This window comes from Callionymus lyra, unplaced genomic scaffold, assembly GCF_982586985.1.
Source record: "Callionymus lyra unplaced genomic scaffold, fCalLyr1.hap1.1 HAP1_SCAFFOLD_131, whole genome shotgun sequence".
In the NCBI taxonomy this organism is placed as follows: Eukaryota; Metazoa; Chordata; class Actinopteri; order Syngnathiformes; family Callionymidae; genus Callionymus; species Callionymus lyra.
Window position 1 is genome coordinate 27,501 of NW_028258607.1, and position 23,354 is coordinate 50,854.

The 23,354-nt window shown below is 43.4% G+C and overlaps 1 protein-coding gene across 1 annotated transcript in view; it reads left to right on the forward strand.

Moving 5' to 3' along the window:
• LOC148058212 (voltage-dependent T-type calcium channel subunit alpha-1I-like) overlaps positions 1-23,354 on the forward strand; it is a gene marked incomplete at its 5' end in the record, with an annotated part of 55,924 nt that overhangs the window by 26,800 nt on the left and 5,770 nt on the right. The window contains 3 exons of the mRNA XM_087782588.1: positions 1,316-1,437; positions 4,402-4,788; positions 14,908-15,051. Coding sequence (XP_087638714.1) covers positions 1,316-1,437; positions 4,402-4,788; positions 14,908-15,051 — 653 coding nt within the window. The remainder of the gene's footprint in view (positions 1-1,315; positions 1,438-4,401; positions 4,789-14,907; positions 15,052-23,354) is intronic.

Below are 23,354 nucleotides of genomic sequence, written 5' to 3' on the forward strand. Positions count from 1 at the left end.
TGTTTATTAAAAGATCATGATTGTTTATTAAAAGATCATGATTGTTTATTAAAAGATCATGATTGTTTATAAATAGTCCATGATTGTTTATTAAAAGATCATGATTGTTTATTATAAGATCATGATTGTTTATTAAAATATCATGATTGTTTATTAAAAGATCATGATTGTTTATTAAAAGTCCATGATTGTTTATTAATAGTCCATGATTGTTTATTAAAAGATCATGATTGTTTATTAAAAGATCATGATTGTTTATTAATAGTCCATGATTGTTTATTAAAACATCATGATTGTTTATTAATAGTCCATGATTGTTCATTACTAGTCCATGATTGTTTATTAAAAGATCATGATTGTTTATTAAAAGATCATGATTGTTTATTAAAAGATCATGATTGTTTATTAAAAGATCATGATTGTTTATAAATAGTCCATGATTGTTTATTAAAAGATCATGATTGTTTATTAAAATATCATGATTGTTTATTAAAAGATCATGATTGTTTATTAAAAGTCCATGATTGTTTATTAATAGTCCATGATTGTTTATTAAAAGATCATGATTGTTTATTAAAAGATCATGATTGTTTATTAATAGTCCATGATTGTTTATTAAAAGATCATGATTGTTTATTAATAGTCCATGATTGTTCATTACTAGTCCATGATTGTTTATTAAAAGATCATGATTGTTTATTAAAAGATCATGATTGTTTATTAAAAGATCATGATTATTTATTAAAAGTCAATGATTGTTTATTAATAGTCCATGATTGTTTATTAATAGTCCATGATTGTTCATTAATAGTCCATGATTGTTTATTAAAAGATCATGATTGTTTATTAAAAGATCATGATTGTTTATTAAAAGATCATGATTATTTATTAAAAGTCAATGATTGTTTATTAATAATCCATGATTGTTTATTAATAGTCCATGATTGTTCATTAATAGTCCATGATTGTTTATTAATAGTCCATGATTGTTTATTAATAGTCCATGATTGTTTATTAAAAGATCATGATTGTTTATTAAAAGATCATGATTGTTTATTAAAAGATCATGATTGTTTATTAAAATATCATGATTGCTTATTAAAAGATCATGATTGTTTATTAAAATATCATGATTGTTTATTAAAAGATCATGATTGTTTATTAAAAGATCATGATTGTTTATTAAAAGATCATGATTGTTTATTAAAAGATCATGATTGTTTATTAATAGTCCATGATTGTTTATTAATAGTCCATGATTGTTCATTAATAGTCCATGATTGTTCATTAATAGTCCTGTTCATCATGTTCTCAGTGTGTAACGCCGACTACCCGTGTGAGGGCATGAGTCGTCACGCCACCTTCGAGAACTTTGGGATGGCTTTTCTCACCTTGTTTCAAGTCTCCACGGGCGACAACTGGAACGGCATCATGAAGGTACAAACACATGCTAGGAGGCAACCCCGACTAGCTGGGACAGCATCCTCCCCTTTTAGACAAGAAAACAAAACCCATCTGATGGAAATAAACGATTCAATTATCAATAACAATAGGTTTCTTGGGACTTTTCCATCAACTTCCTTGGAAATGAAATTGTTTTAGAATTTTTTTACACACCAATTACACAACATTTACACATTAACATCACATTTACACAACATGAACATCGCATTTACACAACATTTACACAACATTAACATCACATTTACACATTAACATCACATTTACACAACATGAACATCGCATTTACACAACATTTACACAACATTAACATCACATTTACACATTAACATCACATTTACACAACATGAACATCGCATTTACACAACATTTACACAACATTAACATCACATTTACACATTAACACAACATTAACATCACATTTACACATTAACATCACATTCACACAACATTTACACAACATTAACATCACATTTACACAACGTTAACATCGCATTTAAATAACGCTAACCTACATTTACACAACATTACCCTACATTAACACAACACTACCCTACATTAACACAACACTAACCTACATTAACACAACACTAACCTACATTAACACAACACTACCCTACATTAACACAACACTACCCTACATTAACACAACACTACCCTACATTAACACAACACTAACCTACATTAACACAACACTACCCTACATTAACACAACACTACCCTACATTAACACAACACTACCCTACATTAACACAACACTACCCTACATTAACACAACACTAACCTACATTAACACAACACTACGCTACATTAACACAACACTACCCTACATTAACACAACACTAACATCAAATTTAAACAACACCAACATACATTTACACAACACTAACCTACATTAACACAACACTAACCCAAATTAACACAACACTAAAATACATTAACACAACACTAACATACATTAACACAACACTAACATACATTAACACAACACTAACCGACATTAACACAACACTTAACACTTAACTACATTAACACAACACCAACATACATTTACACAACACTAACCTACATTAACACAAGGCTAACCTACATTAACACAACACTAACCTACATTAACACAACACTACCCTACATTAACACAACACTACCCTACATTAACACAACACTACCCTACATTAACACAACACTACCCTACATTAACACAACACTAACCTACATTAACACAACACTACGCTACATTAACACAACACTACCCTACATTAACACAACACTAACATCAAATTTAAACAACACCAACATACATTTACACAACACTAACCTACATTAACACAACACTAACCCACATTAACACAACACTAACATACATTAACACAACACTAACATACATTAACACAACACTAACATACATTAACACAACACTAACCGACATTAACACAACACTTAACACTTAACTACATTAACACAACACTAACCTACATTAACACAACACTAACCTACATTAACACAACACTAACCTACATTAACACAACCCTAACCTACATTAACACAACACTAACCTACATTAACACAACACTAACCTACATTAACACAACCCTAACCTACATTAACACAACACTACCCTACATTAACACAACACTAACCTACATTAACACAACACTACCCTACATTAACACAACACTAACCTACATTAACACAACACTAACCTACATTAACACAACACTAACATCACATTTAACAACACCAACATACATTTACACAACACTAACCTACATTAACACAAGGCTAACCTACATTAACACAACACTAACCTACATTAACACAACACTAACATACATTAACACAACACTTACCCACATTAACACAACACTAACCTACATTAACACAACACTAACCTACATTAACACAACACTAACCCACATTAACACAACACTAACCTACATTAACACAACACTAACCTACATTAACACAACACTAACCTACATTAACACAACCCTAACCTACATTAACACAACACTAACCTACATTAACACAACACAACACTAACCTACATTAACACAAGACTAACCTACATTAACACAACACTAACATACATTAACACAACACTAACCTACATTAACACAACACTAACATACATTAACACAACACTTACCTACATTAACACAACACTAACACACATTAACACAACACTAACCTACATTAACGCAACACAAACCTACATTAACACAACACTAACCCACATTAACACAACACTAACCTACATTAACACAACACTAACCTACATTAACACAACACTAACCCACATTAACACAACCCTAACCTACATTAACACAACACTAACCTACATTAACACAACACTAACCTACATTTACACAACACTAACCTACATTTACAAAACACTAACCTAAATTAACACAACACTAACCTACATTAACACAACACTAACCTACATTTACACAACACTAACCTACATTTACAAAACACTAACCTAAATTAACACAACACTAACCTACATTAACACAACACTAACCTACATTTACACAACACTAACCTACATTTACAAAACACTAACCTACATTAACACAACACTAACCTACATTAACACAACACTAACATACATTAACACAACACTAACCTACATTAACACAACACTAACCTACATTAACACAACACTAACCTACATTTACAAAACACTAACCTACATTAACACAACACTAACCTACATTTACACAACACTAACCTACATTTACAAAACACTAACCTACATTAACACAACACTAACCTACATTAACACAACACTAACCTACATTTACAAAACACTAACCTACATTAACACAACACTAACCTACATTTACACAATACTAACCTACATTTACAAAACACTAACCTACATTAACACAACACTAACCTACATTAACAGGCACATGCGTGTCTCTCCTGCAGGACACGTTGCGCGAGTGTCCTCCAGACCTGCGCTCTGGCGTGGACTACTCTTGCAACCCCAGCCTTCAGTTCATCTCGCCCTTGTATTTCGTCTCCTTCGTGCTCACCGCCCAATTCGTGCTCATCAATGTGGTGGTGGCTGTGCTGATGAAGCACCTGGACGACTCCAACAAGGAGGCCCAGGAGGAGGCGGAGATGGACGCAGAGCTAGAGCTGGAGTTGGCCCAGGGTACCCTCTGTTGCATGGGAGCGCCCAGCTGTGGGGGGGCGGACCAGCAGCCGGTCAGCGCGGCGCTGGCGACGAAGGCGCGACTCTCCACGTCCACCACTCACTCTGGAATCTACGCCTCACAAGACGCCGGCCGGCCGTCGTACTCGCCCGCACAAGTGAGTGTTTGTTGTTGTCGTTGTTCACACACATGGACCAGAAGAAGATCACACTCTTGTTGAGACCACATCAATACTTTTGAGTGTCGGCTGCGTTGATTATCAAGATCTGACTGAAGATGAAAATATCATCTTGATCTTCAAATCATTCTTGAACGATCAATGAAGAACCTTCAACACGACAGGAGGTCAGACCTGGAGAAGACATTCAATCGTTGAGAAGTCCTGTCGGTTCTCCAGGAATATGAGGAACCAGAGACATGTGAGTGTCTGGGGTCTCAGAGATGGGCTTAGAAGCAAAGTCACCCAGGAGAGGCTTGGAGTAGCTACACACAGTAGCTACACACAGTAGCTACTGTGTGTAGCTACTGTGTGTAGCTACACACAGTAGCTACACACAGTAGCTAAACACAGGAGCTACACAGTAGCTACACACAGGAGCTACACAGTAGCTACACACAGGAGCTACACACAGTAGCTACACACAGGAATGACACAGAGGAGCTAAACAGTAGCTACACACAATAGCTACACACAGTAGCTAAACACAGGAGCTACACAGTAGCTAAACACAGGAACTACACAGTAGCTACACACAGTAGCTACACAGTAGCTACACACAGGAGCTACACACAGTAGCTACACACAGGAGCTACACAGTAGCTACACACAGGAGCTACACACAGTAGCTACACACAGGAATGACACAGAGGAGCTAAACAGTAGCTACACACAATAGAGAATAGAATAGAGAATAGAAAATCTTTATTCATCCAGAGCTTTCACAACAGCGCAGTTGAAAAAAAATAAAGTGCAAGGAAAAAAGAAATAATAAAAGAGATAATACAAAATAAACTAAAAACGATCTTAAGAATATACAAATTATTTACAAAATTAGAAATTTAACACTATTAACAAAATAAAATAGAATAAAAATAAAATAAAATAGAAATAAAAACGGAAAAAAATAAAATAAAAAACACACGAGAAGAAAAACACACTACGGATTAGCATCAGGATATTTAAAGTAGAGAGTTAAATATCCTGACACCAATAGCTACACACAGTAGCTAAACACAGGAGCTACACAGTAGCTAAACACAAGAGCTACACAGTAGCTACACACAGGAGCTACACAGTAGCTACACACAGTAGCTACACAGTAGCTACACACAGGAGCTACACAGTAGCTACACACAGTAGCTACACACAGGAGCTAAACAGTAGCTACACACAGTAGCTACACAGTAGCTAAACACAGGAGCTACACAGTAGCTACACACAGTAGCTACACACAGGAGCGACACACAGGAGCTAAACAGTAGCTACACACAGTCGCTACACAGTACCTACACACAGGAGCTACACAGTACCTACACACAGGAGCTAAACAGTCGCTACACACAGTAGCTACACAGTAGCTAAACACAGGAGCTACACAGTAGCTACACACAGGAGCTACACAGTAGCTACACACAGGAGCTACACAGTAGCTACACACAAGCTACACACAGTAGCTACACACAGGAGCTACACAGTACCTACACACAGTAGCTACACACAGGAGCTAAACAGTAGCTACACAAAGTAGCTAAACACAGGAGCGACACAGTAGCTACACACAGGAGCTACACAGTAGCTACACACAGGAGCTACACAGTAGCTACACACAGTAGCTACACACAGGAACTACACAATAGCTACACAGTAGCTACACACATGAGCTACACACAGTAGCTACACACATGAGCTACACACAGTAGCTACACACAGGAGCTACTATTGAAGAAGGAACCAAGAGGTTGTCGACTGGAAATGAGTGAACCCAGACCAGGTCAACGGGATGATGGATTTTATTAACTGTAGGTCGAAGCCCAGCAGGTCATTCACAAAGCAAAGCCTTTGTGTTGTAGTTTTACTTCATTTTTGTTAAATAAATGTACTTTAATTCTCCAAACTCTGTGTGGTTGCTGCATTTGTTGTGGTCCGAGAGCCGACCATAACAAATTTGGGGCTCGTCCAAACTAGGAGTAAAGGGGAGGTAGGCAATGTTTGTCTGTAGAGTGTGGTAGACAGCAAGGGGTCCACAAAAGGTAAGCGTTGACCATTAAAAGGGCACATGTTGGCCTCTGTTGAGTTCCTCTGTAGGAGTAGCGCGTTTCCTCTTTGGGATTTGTTGGCATGTGATTGTAGTTTGGGGTGAAAATGGTTAGAGCAATTGTCTCGGGAGCACTCCGGAGACTTGGAAGGGTTGCCAGCTTGCTGGTCGCTTTTGCCACTCTACTGGTTTACAGTGCGTAAATACCCGCCGTCAGTAGCCCCTGAAGACTAGTGTGCAGTTTAGTTAGGTTGGGTAGTTAGAGGGGATATTTGACTAAGAGGTGGTTTTCGGACCAAGTGCTGCATTTCTGGACAATACTTATTGGAGGTAGAAACTGAGAAGGAGGTTACTCTTGAGAAGTTGAGACGGCGGACTGAATTGGCTAAATTGGAGGTAGAAACTGAGAAGGCGGTTACTCTTGACAAGTTGAGACAGCGGACTGAATTGGCTAAATTGGAGGTAAAAACTGAGAAGGAGGTTACTCTTGAGAAGTTGAAACAGCGGACTGAATTGGCTAAATTGGAGGTAGAAACTGAGAAGGGGGTTACTCTTGAGAAGTTGAGACGGCGGACTGAATTGGCTAAATTGGAGGTAGAATATGAGCAGGAGGTTACTCTTGAGAAGTTGAGACAGCGGACTCACTTCACTCGCTGGTGTGCAGCATCTAGGGTTGATGATTTTGATGATTTGTGGCAAATAATGGTGCTGGAACAATTTAGGAACTCAGTCCCTCAGAAAATAGCCATGTACATTAGTGAACAAAAGGTAAAGACTGCGGCAGAAGCTGCTGCTTTAGTTGATGAATATTGGCTGACACACAAGAGTATGGGTCAGGCAGGGTATTTCTCTGGGTGTTCAGGTGGAGGTTTTGTCCCAGATTTGAGAGGTGATCGTGGCGGCCGTGAGTTTGACGTGCCACTTTTGTCACAAAAGGGGTCACTGGAAAAAGGACTGTGCGGTGCGCCAGGCTCGTGGCAGGCACTTCGGTACACAGGGGAGGACCATCCAAAGGGCCCGGTACCAGGTAGAATGTCAGACCAGGAAGGGGGTGAGTTGCCAGATGCAATCGCAGCTGATCCTGCTTTGCGGCCCTACTTGCCTTTCATGTCCAAGGGGCATGTCTCTTTGGTTGGTCGTGATGATAAAGTGCCAGTGATGGTATTGCGGGACATGGGAGCTTTTGATTTGTTTATCATGTCGTCCGTGTTGCCATTTTCTGAGGAGACTGATACAGGAAGTGTTTTGCCAGTGTTAGGCATGGAGATGTCTACCTTTTTTGTGCCGGTACATAGGCTTGTGTTGAACACTGCATTGTTTACTGGGGAAGTAGAAATGGGACTGCGGCCAGCTCTGCCTTTTGAGGGCATTGCTGTGGTACTGGGTAATGATGTGTGCGGGGACCGTGTATTTGCTGAACAGTCAACGCAGCCTATTGTTGTTTCGGTGCCGATTGGCAGCGAAGGCCCTGATGAGAATGAGAGACAGTTTCCCGAGGTGTTCACAGCATGTGCGGTGACGCGTGCTATGTACAGGGCCAGTAAGGAAGTAGATATTTCAGGGCAGGTAGATGGTGCCACAGAGTTTGTGTCCATGTCTAACACACTATTGTCTGTCTCACATAAGGAGTTGGTGAGCGAACAAAGAGCAGACCCAACCTTGAAGGAGCATTTTCAGTCTGTGGGGAGGTAGGAAAGTATGCGCAGGGATATGTCATCCAGGATGACGTTTTATTACGCAAGTGGGTACCACATGGCGAAAGCGGTATTGGCGATGCGGTGTACCAGGTTATCGTGCCAGCAACATTTCGCGAAAGAGTTTTGAGGGTGTCACACGATGAGTCTGGTCACATGGGGGTTGCTAAAACATATAACCGCATTTTGAGGCATTTCTTTTGGCCCCGTGTTAAGAAGAGTGTTGCTGATTAAATCAAAACATGTCATACTTGCCAGTTAACCGGAAAACTCAATCAGACCATTAAAGTGGCACCATTGTATCCGATTCCAGCTATTGGTCAGCAGTTTGAGCACTTAATTATTGATTGTGTGGGGCCGCTTCCTCCTTTGATGTGCCAAAACACAAGATATCCAGCTGCGTACCCGTTGCGTACGTTATCAACAAATGTGGTTGTGCGTGCTCTTAGCCAATTTATATCAATCTTTGGTATTCCAAAAACAATTAAAAGTGACCAGGGGTCAAATTTCATGTTGCATCTGTTTGCACAGGTATTCAATTTGCTACGCATCAGGCATAATCAGTCCTCTGAATATCATGCTCAGAGTCAAGGAGCACTTGAACGGTTCCATCAGAAATTAAAGTCGTTGATGCGTGCATACTGTGTGCAAATGACTGCTGACTGGGGAAAGGGTTTACCTTGGTTATTGCTTGCAGCGAGAGAGGTCACTCAGGAGAGCACTGGTTAAGCCCCAACGAGCTGGTGTTTGGTCACACTGTAAGGGGGCCGTTGGTGGCTTTGCAGGATGGTTGGATTGAGAGTGAGCCGCCGAAGAATTTAATTGAATATGTCAATGGTTTCAAACAGCGTCTGTATGCCGCAACGGAGCTGGCGAAAGAGAAACTAGCAGGGGTACAAAAGAAAATGAAACTACGTCATGACCGTCAGGCTGAGCGGCGTGTTTTCAGTCCAGGTGACCAGGTTCTGACTTTATTACCGCTGGTCAGTTCTCCCTTTCAGGCCAAATTTATGGGGCCATATACAGTTATAAAGCAGCTGTCCGACCAAAATTATTTAATTTCTACTCCAGAGCGTCTTAAACATCATCAGCTTTGCCATGTGAATCTGCTAAAGGCGTATCATGAGCGTGAGTCTTCTGAGAAGGGTCAAGTTGCAGAGTTCGCTCATCCTGTTTGTGTTATTAACATAGTTAAGGATGAGGCGTTTTGTGAGGACGGGTTGCCTAACCATGACTCGGTGTTGTTGACTGGTCGGCTTAAGAATTCTGAGGTATTGGCAGACTTAAATGGGGTTTTGGATCATCTGTCTGGGCCGCAGCGCACTGAGCTAGTGGGGCTTATACAGGGGTATCCCTGTCTGTTTGGAGATGTTCCTTCACGTACAAATGTTTTGGAGCATGATATTGATGTGCGAGAAGACAATGGCTTTATCGGGTTAATGATAAGCGTACGTTTTTGGATGCTGAAGTCAGTTATATGTTAGAAAATGGCATAGCAGAGCCGTCATCTTCCAGCTGGGCGTCACCTTGTTTGCTTGTGTCGAAATCGGATAATAATCTTCGATTTTGCTCTGATTTCAGAAAGGTCAACAGTGTCACTAAACCTGATTCATTTCCTTTACCACACATGGATGACTGCATTGATCAAGTTGGTGCAGCAGAGTACATTAGCAAATTTGATCTCTTGAAAGGCTATTGGCAGGTCTCTTTGTCCAAGAGAGCACAGGAAAATTCAGCTTTTATCACCCCGTCTGGGCTGTATTCATACTGTGTCATGCCGTTTGGATTGCGTAACGCACCCGCTAAGTTTCAGCGCTTAATGAATAAAGTAGTTGGGGGTCTCGTTGGTTGCGCTGTTTATCTAGATGATGTTGTGGTATGTTCTGACAATTGGTCTGACCACATTGAGCGTGTTCGAGCACTGTTTGACCGCTTGGCAGAGGCTCACCTTACTGTCAATCTAGCCAAGTGTGAGTTTGCGAAGGCAACAGTGACATACCTTGGTGGGTAAGTGGGTTATGGTGAGGTGCGTCCTCTACTGGATAAAGTACAGGCCATCGAACAGTATCCTCAGCCAGTGACAAAAAAGGGACTGATGAGTTTCTTGGGGTTGGTGGGATACTACTGGGGCTTTTGTAGGAATTTTTCTACTGCTGTAGCTCCACTGACTGAGTTGTTAAAAAAGACTGTAAAGTTTGAATGGTCTCAAGCTTGTAAGGTAAGGTAAGGTAAGGTAAAACTTTATTGATCCCTCAGGAGGTCTCCTTCGGGAAATTGTTTTTTTCCAGTAGCCAGCAATTTTTCATATACAATAAAAAATAATACATAAAAAATAAAATAAGAAAAGAACATAAAGAGGAACAACAAGACGACACAATCTAAGTATAAAGATAAAGACAAAGAACATAGATCAAAGAAAAACAACAAAGACAAAGGATACAAAGACTAACATGGAACAGAACATCCAGATACTCTCACTCCACTCCTGCCCCCGAACTCAGAATTGTACAATTTAATAGCCCGAGGGATGAATGAGTCCCTGAGTCTATTTGTTCTGCACCTGGTAGGAGCATTGGTGCTTCATCTGCTTCTCTGCTCACTGATGACAGTGCTGAGAGGATGACTGTCATCATCCATGATGGACAGTAGTTTGTTCAATGATCTCCTCTCAGCAACTGTCACCAGTGAGTCCAGCTTCATTCCAACCACAGAGCCAGCCCTCCTGATCAACCTGTCCAACCTGTTGACACTCCTCTTGGACACATTTCCACCCCAACACACCACAGCATAGAACATGACACTGGCCACCACAGACTGGTAGAACATGCAGAGGAGCTTCTTGCAGATGTTAAATGATCGAAGCCTCCTCAGAAAGTACAGTCTACTCTGAACCTTCTTATATACATGGTCTGTATTGCAGGACCAGTCCAGTTTACTGTCCATCCACACACCGAGGTACTTATAGTTGTCCACTATCTCCACCTCGTCGCCTCTGATGGACACTGGATGTGGATTTGTCCTGGACCTCCCGAAGTCCAAGACCAGCTCCTTGTTCTTTGAGGTGTTCAGCTGCAAGTGGTTCCTCTCACTCCAGTCCACAAAGTCACTTATCAGACTCCTATACTCGTCTTTGCTGTTATCCCTGATGCATCCAACAATGGCAGTGTCGTCAGCATACTTCTGGACGAGACTCAGCTCTGAGTTGTAGCAGAAGTCTGAAGTGTAGATGGTGTAGAGGAGAGGGGCCAGTACTGTCCCCTGAGGTGCTCCTGTGCTGCACACCACAGTGTCAGACTTGATATCCTTCAGCCTGACATACTGTGGTCGATCAGTAAGATAGTCCGTAATCCAGGAAACCAGACCAGGGTCCACATGCATCTTAGTCAGTTTGTCCTGCAGCAGAGTGGGTTGGATAGTGTTGAAGGCACTAGAAAAGTCCAGGAACAGGATTCTCACTGAAGGTCACTGAGTAGGTCCAATGCAGGAGGTGAAGGATGGCATCTTCCACACCAACTGCTGGCTGGTAGGCAAACTGCAGGGGGTCTTGCGCGTGCTGGAATTGTGGCCTGAGATGTTTGAGGACCAGCCGCTCCAGTGACTTCATCAGCTGCGAAGTCAGTGCCACCGGTCTGTAATCGTTCAGCACACTTGGTCGGCATCTTGCATCTTTTTAGGGACTGGAACGATACAGGAAGTCTTCCACAGAGTTGGTACTTTCCCCAGCCGTAGACTGAGGTTGAAGACATGCTGGAGTGGCTCAGCTAGTTCAGCAGCGCAGGTCTTTAGCAGTCGAGCAGACACCTTATCAGGACCAGCAGCCTTCCCTGGACGAATCCTCCGAAGTACATCCTGTACCTGGAGTGAGGTGAAGCTGGGAAGTGGTTGTGTGGAGCTGAGGGGGGCACAAGAAGGTGGGGCAGGTCCTGAGGCGGGCAGCAGTGAGGGTGAGGTGACCTGCTCAAACCTGTTGAAAAAGTTGTTCAGTCCATTTGCCTCCTCCACCGTGTCCACTGCAGTCAGAGAGGCCTTGGTCTTGTGTCCAGTGATGGTTTTAACACCATCCCAGACCTCTCTTATTTCTTCTCGGCTCAGCTTCTCCTCCAACCTCCTCCTGTAGGTGTCCTTTGCCTCCCTCAAGCATCGCTTCACCTCTTGCTGAGCTGATCTCATGGCGTCCCTGTCCCTGCTCCTGAAAGCCACTTTCTTCCTGTTAAGGACATCCTTGACCTCCTTTGTTACCCACGGTTTATTATTAGGGTAACAGCGGACAGTCTTAGTAGGGGCGACAACGTCCCAGCGGAAATTTAAGTAATCTGTTAGACAGTGTGTCTGACCCTAGATGTCCTCACCATGAGACCTCAGCAGCACATCCCAGTCTGTTGTTTCAAAGCAGTCTCTGATGGCATCCTCCACAGCTGGTGTCCACTTTCTGATTGTCTTAGTGGTCACAGTCTGTCTCTGCACCAGAGGAATGTACTGTGACTGAAGGTGGACCAGGTTATGATCGGACCTTCCAAGTGGAGGAAGAGGTTTGGCTCTGTAGGCGTCCTTCAAGTTGGAATAAAGAAGGTCAATTGTCCCGCTATTCCTGGTGGGACAATCCACGGCCTGATTGAAAGTAGGCAGAGTAGAGTCCAGGTTGATTAAAGTCTCCAGAGATGATGATAAACGCGTCAGGATGTTGATTCTGAAGTCGAGCTGTCATTGTGTGGATCTTCTCACAGGCAGATGCAGCCGCAGCGCTCGGAGGAATGTAGACACACAGCGCGATCACGTGACTGAACTCACGCGGTAGATAATATGGACGCATGCTGACAGCCAACAGTTCTACATCTTGACGACACGAGACTTTCTTCACAGTAACGTGTCCCGGACTACACCAGCGTTTCTTCACGTACATGATCAGACCTCCTGCTCTGACGGAGCTGAAACCAGGCAGGTCCACGAGTGAGTCCGGAGTCAGTGAGTGAGCCACATCTCCGTGAAGATCAACAAGCTGCTCTCTCCGTAGATCCGCTGGTTGTTGAGGACAGACAGCTCGTCCATCTTATTCGTCAGTGAATTGACGTTCATCGTGATCGTTGGGATCGTTGGTCTGTGACGTCTCCGATTGTCCGTTAGCTTAGCCTTTAGTCTCTTCCCTGCCCGACAGCCTCTGTAACGGCGCTGAAGTTCGATCGGGATCTCGTGGCGATCTCCAGCCCGTGCCATTGACTTCAGCGACAGTAGATCCTCTCTTGAGTAAACAAGACGATTCTCAACATGTTCTAAAGTATCCATTTAAAAAATTACAGTAAAAAAATTTAATAAAAAACAGAAAATTATAGAAATTGCTGCGGAGCTACTGGAGAGGCAGCCGTCCTCGTCGGCACCTTTAATGAATGTCAAGCGTGTCAAGCGTCTTTGAATATTGAAAAGTCGACCGAACGATGGAATAAAACAAACAGAGAAGAAACAACACGGAGGTGAAAACAACTAAAGACGAAATTCAGTCCAAACATTTGTTTTGTCAGTTCAGTCTCAATGTTGCGTCTACGGAAGGATTTGTGTTGACTTAAGAAGTTCAAGAAAAAAGATGGTCATTAGGCTTATGCTAATTCTAATGCTAATGCTAATGCAACACAATGTGTGAGCGAGTCTGTGAGGGTTTCTAGCACATTTGAACACATGACTGAACTCAACTTCCCTGGTTAGTCGAGGAAATAAAGTCGCCAACAAACACTGTGGTCAAATCTGTGTGTGTGTTGTGTGATCTTGTGTGTTGAGCCAGTTACACTTTTGTGTGCACTAAAGCATTTAAATAACCTTCAACTTGTGTTTGCATTCCCTGCTTCGTCCTTGTCGCGCATGTCGGCATGCTGCGTCTGTGTGTGTGTGTGTGTGCGTGCGTGTGTTTTTGTGTGTGCGTGTGTGTTTTTGTGTGTGTGTGTTTTTGTGAGTTTTTGTGTGTGGGCGTGTGTTTGTGTGGGTGTGTGTGTGGGCGTGTTTTTGTGTGTGTGTTTTTGTGTGTGGGCGTGTGTTTGTTTTTATGTGTGGGCGTGTGTGTGGGGGTGTGTGTGTGTTTGTGTGCGTGTGTGTTCATGTGTGTGTGGGCGTGTGTGTTTGTGTGTGTGTGCGTGTGTGTGTGTTCGTGTGTGTGTTTGTGTGTGCGTGTGTGTGTGTTCGTGTGTGTGTTCATGTGTGTGTGTGTGCGTGTGTGTTTGTGTGTGTTTGTGTGTTCGTGTGTGCGTGTGTGTGTGTTCGTGTGTGTGTGTTCATGTGTGTGTGTGTTCATGTGTGTGTGTGTGCGTGTGTGTGTGTGTTCATGTGTGTGTGTGTGTGTTCCAGGAGAGCCAGTGGCTGGACAGTGTGTCGCTGCTCATCCAGGATACGTTAGACGGGGAGATGTTGATGATCGACAACCTCTCTGGTTCTGTTTTCCACCATTTCTCCTCCCCAACACTTTTGTGCAGAGACTGCAGGACTCCAGAGGTACCACTGTTGGCTAGTGACACGCAACATTACACAGTTAGCTAGTGATACACAACACTACTCTCCTTACACGACACTGCACACACAGTAACACAATGTTACTATCGCGTTATACTACTGTTATGTGTTGCTAGTGTTACACACAGTGTTAGCTACATCTTTATGTCACGGTTACAAGACACTACTGTTAAACGCTGCTACTGTTACAAGACGCCACCATTACAAGATGCCACCATTACAAGACGCCACCATTACATGACGCTACCGTTACATGACGCTACCGTTACACGACGCTGCCGTTACAAGACGCCGCTGTTACACGACGCCACCGTTACACGACGCCACCGTTACACGACGCTCCCGTTACAAGACACTACTACCGTTAAACGAAGTTACAAGACGCCACCGTTACAAGACGCCACCGTTACACGACGCTACCGTTTCATGACGCTACCGCTACACAACGCTACCGTTACAAGACACTACCGTTAAACGCTGTTACAAGACGCCACCGTTACAAGACGCCACCGTTACAAGACGCCACCGTTACACGACGCTACCGTTACAAGGCGCCACCGTTACACGAGGCTACCGTCACACGACGCTACCCTTACAAGATGCCACCGTTACACGAGGCTACCGTTACACGACGCTACCGTTTCATGACGCTACCGTTACACGACGCTACCATTACACGACGCTACCGTTACACGACGCTACCCTTACATGACGCTACCCTTACATGACGCTACCGTTACACGCCGCTACCGTTACAAGACACTACTGTTAAGCGCTGTTACAAGACCCCACCGTTACAAGACCCCACCGTTACATGACGCTGCCGTTAACGCTGTTACAAGACGCCACCGTTACACGATGCCACCGTTACACGATGCCACCGTTAAACGACGCCACCGTTACACGACGCCACCGTTACACGATGCCACCTTTACACGACGCCACCGTTACACGACGACACCTTTACACGAAGCCACCGTTACACGACGCCACCGTTACACGACGCCACCGTTACACGACGCCACCGTTACACGACGCCACCGTTACACGACGCCACCGTTACACGACGCCACCGTTACACGACGCCACCGTTACACGACGCCACCGTTACACGACGCTACGTTACACGACGCTACGTTACACGCTACGTTACACAACGGTACCGTTACACAAGGGTACCGTTACACGACGCTACGTTACACGACGCTACCGTTACACGACGCTACGTTACACGACGCTACCGTTACACGACGCTACCGTTACACGACGCTACCGTTACACGACGCTACGTTACACGACGCTACGTTACACGATGCTACGTTACACGACGCTACGTTACACGACGCTACGTTACACGACGCTACGTTACACGACGCTACCGTTACACGATGCCACCGTTACATGACGCCACCGATACACGACTCTACGTTACACGATGCCACCGATACACGACTCTACGTTACACGACGCTACGTTACACGACGCTAGGTTACACGACGCTACGTTACACGACGCTACGTTACACGACGCTACCGTTACACGCCGCTATGTTACACGACGCTACGTTACCCGACGATACGTTACACGACGCTACGTTACCCGACGATACGTTACACGACGCTACGTTACACGACGCTACATTACACGACGCTAAGTTACACGACGCTACCGTTACACGACGCTACCGCTACACGACGCAACCGTTACACGACGCTACCGTTACACGACGCTACCGCTACACGACGCTACCGCTACACGACGCTACCGTTACACGACGCTACCGTTACACGACGCTACGTTACATGACACTACGTTACACGACGCTACCATTACACGACGCTAACATTACACGACGCTACCGTTACACGACGCTACGTTACACGACGCTACGTTACACGATGCTACGTTACACGACGCTACCGCTACACGACGCTACCGCTACACGACGCTACCGCTACACGACGCTACCCTTACACGACGCTACCGTTACACGACGCTACCGTTACACGACGCTACCGTTACACGACGCTACGTTACACGAAGCTACTGTTAAACATGGCTACTGTTTCACTGAACATAAAAGCACATATTCAGACCGATCGTTACATGACGCTATCGTTACATTCAATTTTCAATTCAATTTTATTTAAAGTGTCTTATCATAACAAAGTTATCTCAAAACAGTTTACAGTTAAAGTAAGACTATAGTTGATTAAGTTAAGACTATAGTTGATTAAGGAAAAACTGATCCCAGCAATTCAACACCGTGATGCTATCGTTTCATGACGCTGTCGTTACATGATGCTATCGTTTCATGATGCTATCGATCGAGGTGCTATAGTTTCATGATGCTATCGTTACATTATGCTATCGTTTTATGAAGCTGTCGTTACATGATGCTGCCGTAACATGATGCTGTCGTAACATGATGCTGTCAGTACATGATGCTATCGATCGTGTTGCTATCGATCGTGATGCTGTCGTTACATGATGCTATCGTTTCATGATGCTATCATTACATGATGCTATCGTTTCATGATGCTATCAATCGTGATGCTATCAATTCATGACGCTGTCGTTACATGATGCTGTCGTTTCATGATGCTATCGTTTCATGATGCTATCATTACATGATGCTATCGTTTCATGATGCTATCGATCGAGGTGCTATAGTTTCATGATGCTATCGTTACATTATGCTATCGTTTCATGAAGCTGTCGTTACATGATGCTGCCGTAACATGATGCTGTCGTAACATGATGCTGTCGGTACATGATGCTCTCGATCGTGATGCTATCGATCGTGATGCTGTCGTTACATGATGCTATCGTTTCATGATGCTATCATTACATGATGCTATCGTTTCATGATGCTATCAATTCATGACGCTGTCGTTACATGATGCTGTCGTTTCATGATGCTATCATTACATGATGCTATCGGTCGTGATGCTATCGTTTCATGACGCTGTCGTTTCATGACGCTGTTGTAACATGATGCTGTCGTTACTTGATGCTATCGTTTCATGATGCTATCGTTACATGATGCTGTTGTAACATTATGCTGTCGTTACTTGATGCTATCGTTTCATGACGCTGTCGTTTCATGATGCTATCAATCGTGATGCTATCGTTTCATGATGCTATCATTACATGATGCTATCATTTCATGATGCTATCGTTTCATGATGCTGTCGTTACATGATGCTATTGTTACATGATGCTGTTGTAACATGATGCTGTCGTTACTTGATGCTATCGTTTCATGATGCTATCGTTACATGATGCTATCGTTACATGATGCTGTTGTAACATGATGCTGTCGTTACATGATGCTATCGTTTCATGATGCTATCGTTCGTGATGCTGTCGTTTCATGATGCTATTGTTTCTTGATGCTATCGTTTCATGGTGTTATCGTTACATTGTGTTATTATACCATTGTGTTATGATACCATTGTACACACTATTGTTACAAAATACATGACAATACACTAAGACTAACATAGTCAATTTAATACAAAATTTGGGGAATTGGACCAACAGTAGAAATTTGACTATTCGTGACAATTCTAAAAGTTATTATTCGGAGAAGCTGCAGCTTGTAATAGTTGTTGGAAGGCAACACTTGGGCTTCACAACGAGCATAAGAGCTCCAGGATATTTTATACTTGATGGATTTCATGACTTGACTTAACAAACACATGTAGTGAGTCTTGTCTTGTGTTCCTGTCTCCAGATGTCTAAAATTAAATTGAACATTTTGTGTTTCATGAGGCAGCGAGTCCAAGTTTAATGTCTTTGGAGAGTTTAGTGTAGAACAGATAAGATTTCCACTTTCCATGATTCCAGGAAAGTGGATTCATGTGGGTATATGCTAACAGATATGCTAACATACAAGCTTACAGATATGCTAACATATGTGCTAACAAATATAATAACAGCTATGCTGACAGATATCCTCCCTCGTTCTCTAAACTTTGCTTCACTAACTAAACTGTGCTTCACTAACTAAACTGTGCTTCACTAACTAAACTGTGCTTCACTCACTAAACTGTGCTTCATTAACTAAACTGTGCTTCACTCACTAAACTGTGCTTCATTAACTAAACTGTGCTTCACTAACTAAACTTTGCTTCACTAACTTAACTGTGCTTCACTAACTAAACTGTGCTTCACTCACTAAACTGTGCTTCATTAACTAAACTGTGCTTCACTTACTAAACTGTGCTTCACTAACTAAACTGTGCTTCACTAACTAAACTGTGCTTCACTCACTAAACTGTGCTTCATTAACTAAACTGCTTCATTAACTAAACTGTGCTTCACTAACTAAACTGTGCTTCATTAACTAAACTGCTTCATTAACTAAACTGTGCTTCACTCACTAAACTGTGCTTCACTCACTAAACTGTGCTTCATTAACTAAACTGCTTCATTAACTAAACTGTGCTTCACTTACTAAACTGTGCTTCATTAACTAAACTGCTTCATTAACTAAACTGTGCTTCACTCACTAAACTGTGCTTCGTTAACTAAACTGCTTCATTAACTAAACTGTGCTTCACTAACTAAACTGTGCTTCACTCACTAAACTGTGCTTCGTTAACTAAACTGCTTCATTAACTAAACTGTGCTTCACTAACTAAACTGTGCTTCACTTACTAAACTGTGCTTCACTAACTAAACTGTGCTTCACTAACTAAACTGTGCTTCACTAACTAAACTGTGCTTCACTTACTAAACTGTGCTTCACTAACTAAACTGTGCTTCACTAACTAAACTGTGCTTCACTTACTAAACTGTGCTTCACTAACTAAACTGTGCTTCACTTACTAAACTGTGCTTCACTAACTAAACTGTGCTTCACTAACTAAACTGTGCTTCACTTACTAAACTGTGCTTCACTAACTAAACTGTGCTTCACTAACTAAACTGTGCTTCACTAACTAAACTTTGTTTCACTAACTAACTGACCACAGTTGTAGGTTTTATTCGACTCTTTGACGACAAGAAGTCTTGAATCGACGAACGACGTCTCAAAGTATATCTGAGAAGATGAAAAGTTCTTGCTTGTGTTGCTTGTCGTCTTAAAGTGTTCTCTGCTGTGTGTGTGTGACTCACCTGTCTGTCTCACCAGTGTGTGTGTGTGTGACTCACCTGTCTGTCTCACCTGTGTGTGTGTGTGTGTGTACTCACCTGTGTGTGTGTGACTCACCTGTCTGTCTCACCAGTGTGTGTGTGGACTCACCTGTCTGTCTCACCAGTGTGTGTGTGTGTGACTCACCTGTCTGTCTCACCTGTGTGTGTGTGCGTGTGGACTCACCTGTCTGTCTCACCTGCGTGTGTGTGGACTCACCTGTCTGTTTCACCTCTGTGTGTGTGACTCACCTGTCTGTCTCACCTGTGTGTGTGTGACTCACCTGTCTGTCTCACCTGTGTGTGTGTGACTCACCTGTCTGTCTCACCTGTGTGTGTGTGTGTGGACTCACCTGTCTGTCTCACCAGTGTGTGTGTGTGACTCACCTGTCTGTCTCACCTGTGTGTGTGTGTGTGGACTCACCTGTCTGTCTCACGTGCGTGTGTGTGGACTCACCTGTCTGTCTCACCTGTGTGTGTGTGACTCACCTGTCTCTTTCACCTCTGTGTGTGTGACTCACCTGTCTGTCTCACCTGTGTGTGTGTGTGTGGACTCACCTGTCTGTCTCACCTGCGTGTGTGTGGACTCACCTGTCTGTCTCACCTGTGTGTGTGACTCACCTGTCTCTTTCACCTCTGTGTGTGTGACTCACCTGTCTGTCTCACCTGCGTGTGTGTGGACTCACCTGTCTGTTTCACCTGTGTGTGTGTGACTCACCTGTCTGTGTGTGTGTGTGTGGACTCACCTGTCTGTCTCACCTGTATGTGTGTGACTCACCTGTCTTTCTCACCTGTGTGTGTGTGACTCACCTGTCTCTTTCACCTCTGTGTGTGTGACTCACCTGTCTGTCTCACCTGCGTGTGTGTGGACTCACCTGTCTGTTTCACCTGTGTGTGTGTGACTCACCTGTCTGTCTCACCTGTGTGTGTGTGTGTGGACTCACCTGTCTGTCTCACCCGTGTGTGTGTGACTCACCTGTCTGTCTCACCTGTGTGTGTGTGACTCACCTATCTGTCTCACCTGTGTGTGGACTCACAGGTATTAAAGAATATTGTTGCATTTTCAACTTGATTTCAGGCTCAATGAAAGAAAAAAAATCACCTGTCTGTCTCACCTGTGTGTGTTTGACTCACCTGTCTGTCTCACCTGTGTGTCTGTGACTCACCTGTCTGTCTCACCTGTGTGTGTGGCTTACCTGTCTGTCTCACCTGTGTGTGTGTGTGTGGACTCACCTGTCTGTGTGTGTCTCACCTGTGTGTGTGTGACTCAACTGTCTGTCTCACCTGTGTGTGTGTGGCTTACCTGTCTGTAAGTAAGTAAGTAAGTAATATATATTTATATAGCGCTTTTCGAGACCAGGGTCACAAAGCGCTTTAACAATCAAAACAATACTCAAAACAGTACATACTTCAAAGGTCAAGATAATACTGAGAACAACACAGGAGTTCGAGAAATTCAAGGAAAAGCCTGAACAAATAGAAACGTCTTAAGATGTTTCTTAAAGGAGTCAGTAGACTCCATCAAGCGCAAAGAGAGAGGAAGATTGTTCCAAAGCTTAGGAGCAACAGCCTGAAAAGATTTCTCTCCTCTGGTCCTGAGCCGTGTGCGAGGAACCATCAGTAGATTCTGATCCACAGACCTCAGAGACCGAGCTGGGGTGTAAGGCTGGATCAGATCAGTGATGTAAGGAGGAGCCTGACCATGAATAGCTCTGAAAGTAAGAACCAGAATTTTAAAGTTGATCCTGAAAGAAACTGGAAGCCAGTGAAGAGTTTTAAGGACCGGAGAAATGTGAGTTCTTCTACTAGAGCGGGTCAGAATTCTCGCTGCAGAGTTCTGAATCAACTGCAGGCGAGACAGCTCCTTCTTGTTAAGACATGAAAACAAACTGTTACAATAGTCCAGACGAGAAGAAACAAACGCATGGATTACAAGCTCCAGATCATGTTGTGACAGCATTTTCCTAAGTTTAGAGATTTTTCTCAGTTGAAGGAAACAGTTTCTGGTCAGTTTTCTACAGTGTTGAACAAGAGACATGTCTTTATCAAATACAACACCCAGGTTTCTCAGGCTCAGTTTGACAGACTGACCTAAGTCACCCAAGTACTGACTCAACCCTGGAATCTTATCATCAGGAGCAATCACCAGAGTTTCAGTTTTGTCCACATTAAGCTGTAAAGTGTTTTCACTCAGCCATTGTTTGATTTCTAGCAAACAATTGACTAAGCTGTTCAGCCTTTGGGGCTCAGTTGGGTCAAAAGAGCAGTAGAGCTGGATGTCATCAGCAAAAATCAACCTAATTGATTTTTCACACCTGTGTGTGTGTGTGTGTGTGGACTCACCTGTCTGTGTGTGACTCACCTGTCTGTCTCACCTGTGTGTGTGTGTGTGTGTGTGGACTCACCTGTCTGTCTCACCTGTGTGTGTGTGACTCACCTGTCTGTCTCACCTGTGTGTGTGTGTGTGGACTCACCTGTCTGTCTCACCTTTGTGTGTGTGACTCACCTGTGTGTGTGTGACTCATCTGTCTGTCTCACCAGTGTGTGTGTGTGTGGACTCACTTGTCTGTCTCACTTGTGTGTGTGTGACTCACCTGTCTATCTCACCTGTGTGTGTGTGTGACTCACCTGCCTGTCTCACCTGTGTGTGTGTGACTCATATTACTTACTTACTCACCTGTCTCTCACCTGTGTGTGTGTGTGACTCACCTGTCTGTCTCACCTGTGTGTGTGTGACTCACCTGCCTGTCTCACCTGTGTGTGTGTGACTCACCTGTGTGTGTGTGACTCACCTGTCTGTCTCACCTGTGTGTGTGTGACTCACCTGTATGTGTGTGTGTGGACTCACCTGTCTGTCTCACCTGTGTGTGTGTGTGTGTGGACTCACCTGTCTGTCTCACCTGTGTGTGTGTGACTCACCTGTCTGTCTCACCTGTGTGTATGTGTGTGTGTGGACTCACCTGTCTGTGTGTGACTCACCTGTCTGTCTCACCTGTGTGTGTGTGTGTGTGTGTGGACTCACCTGTCTGTCTCACCTGTGTGTGTGTGACTCACCTGTCTGTCTCACCTGTGTGTGTGTGGCTCACCTGTCTGTCTCACCTGTATGTGTGTGACTCACCTGTCTGTCTCACCTGTGTGTGTGTGAC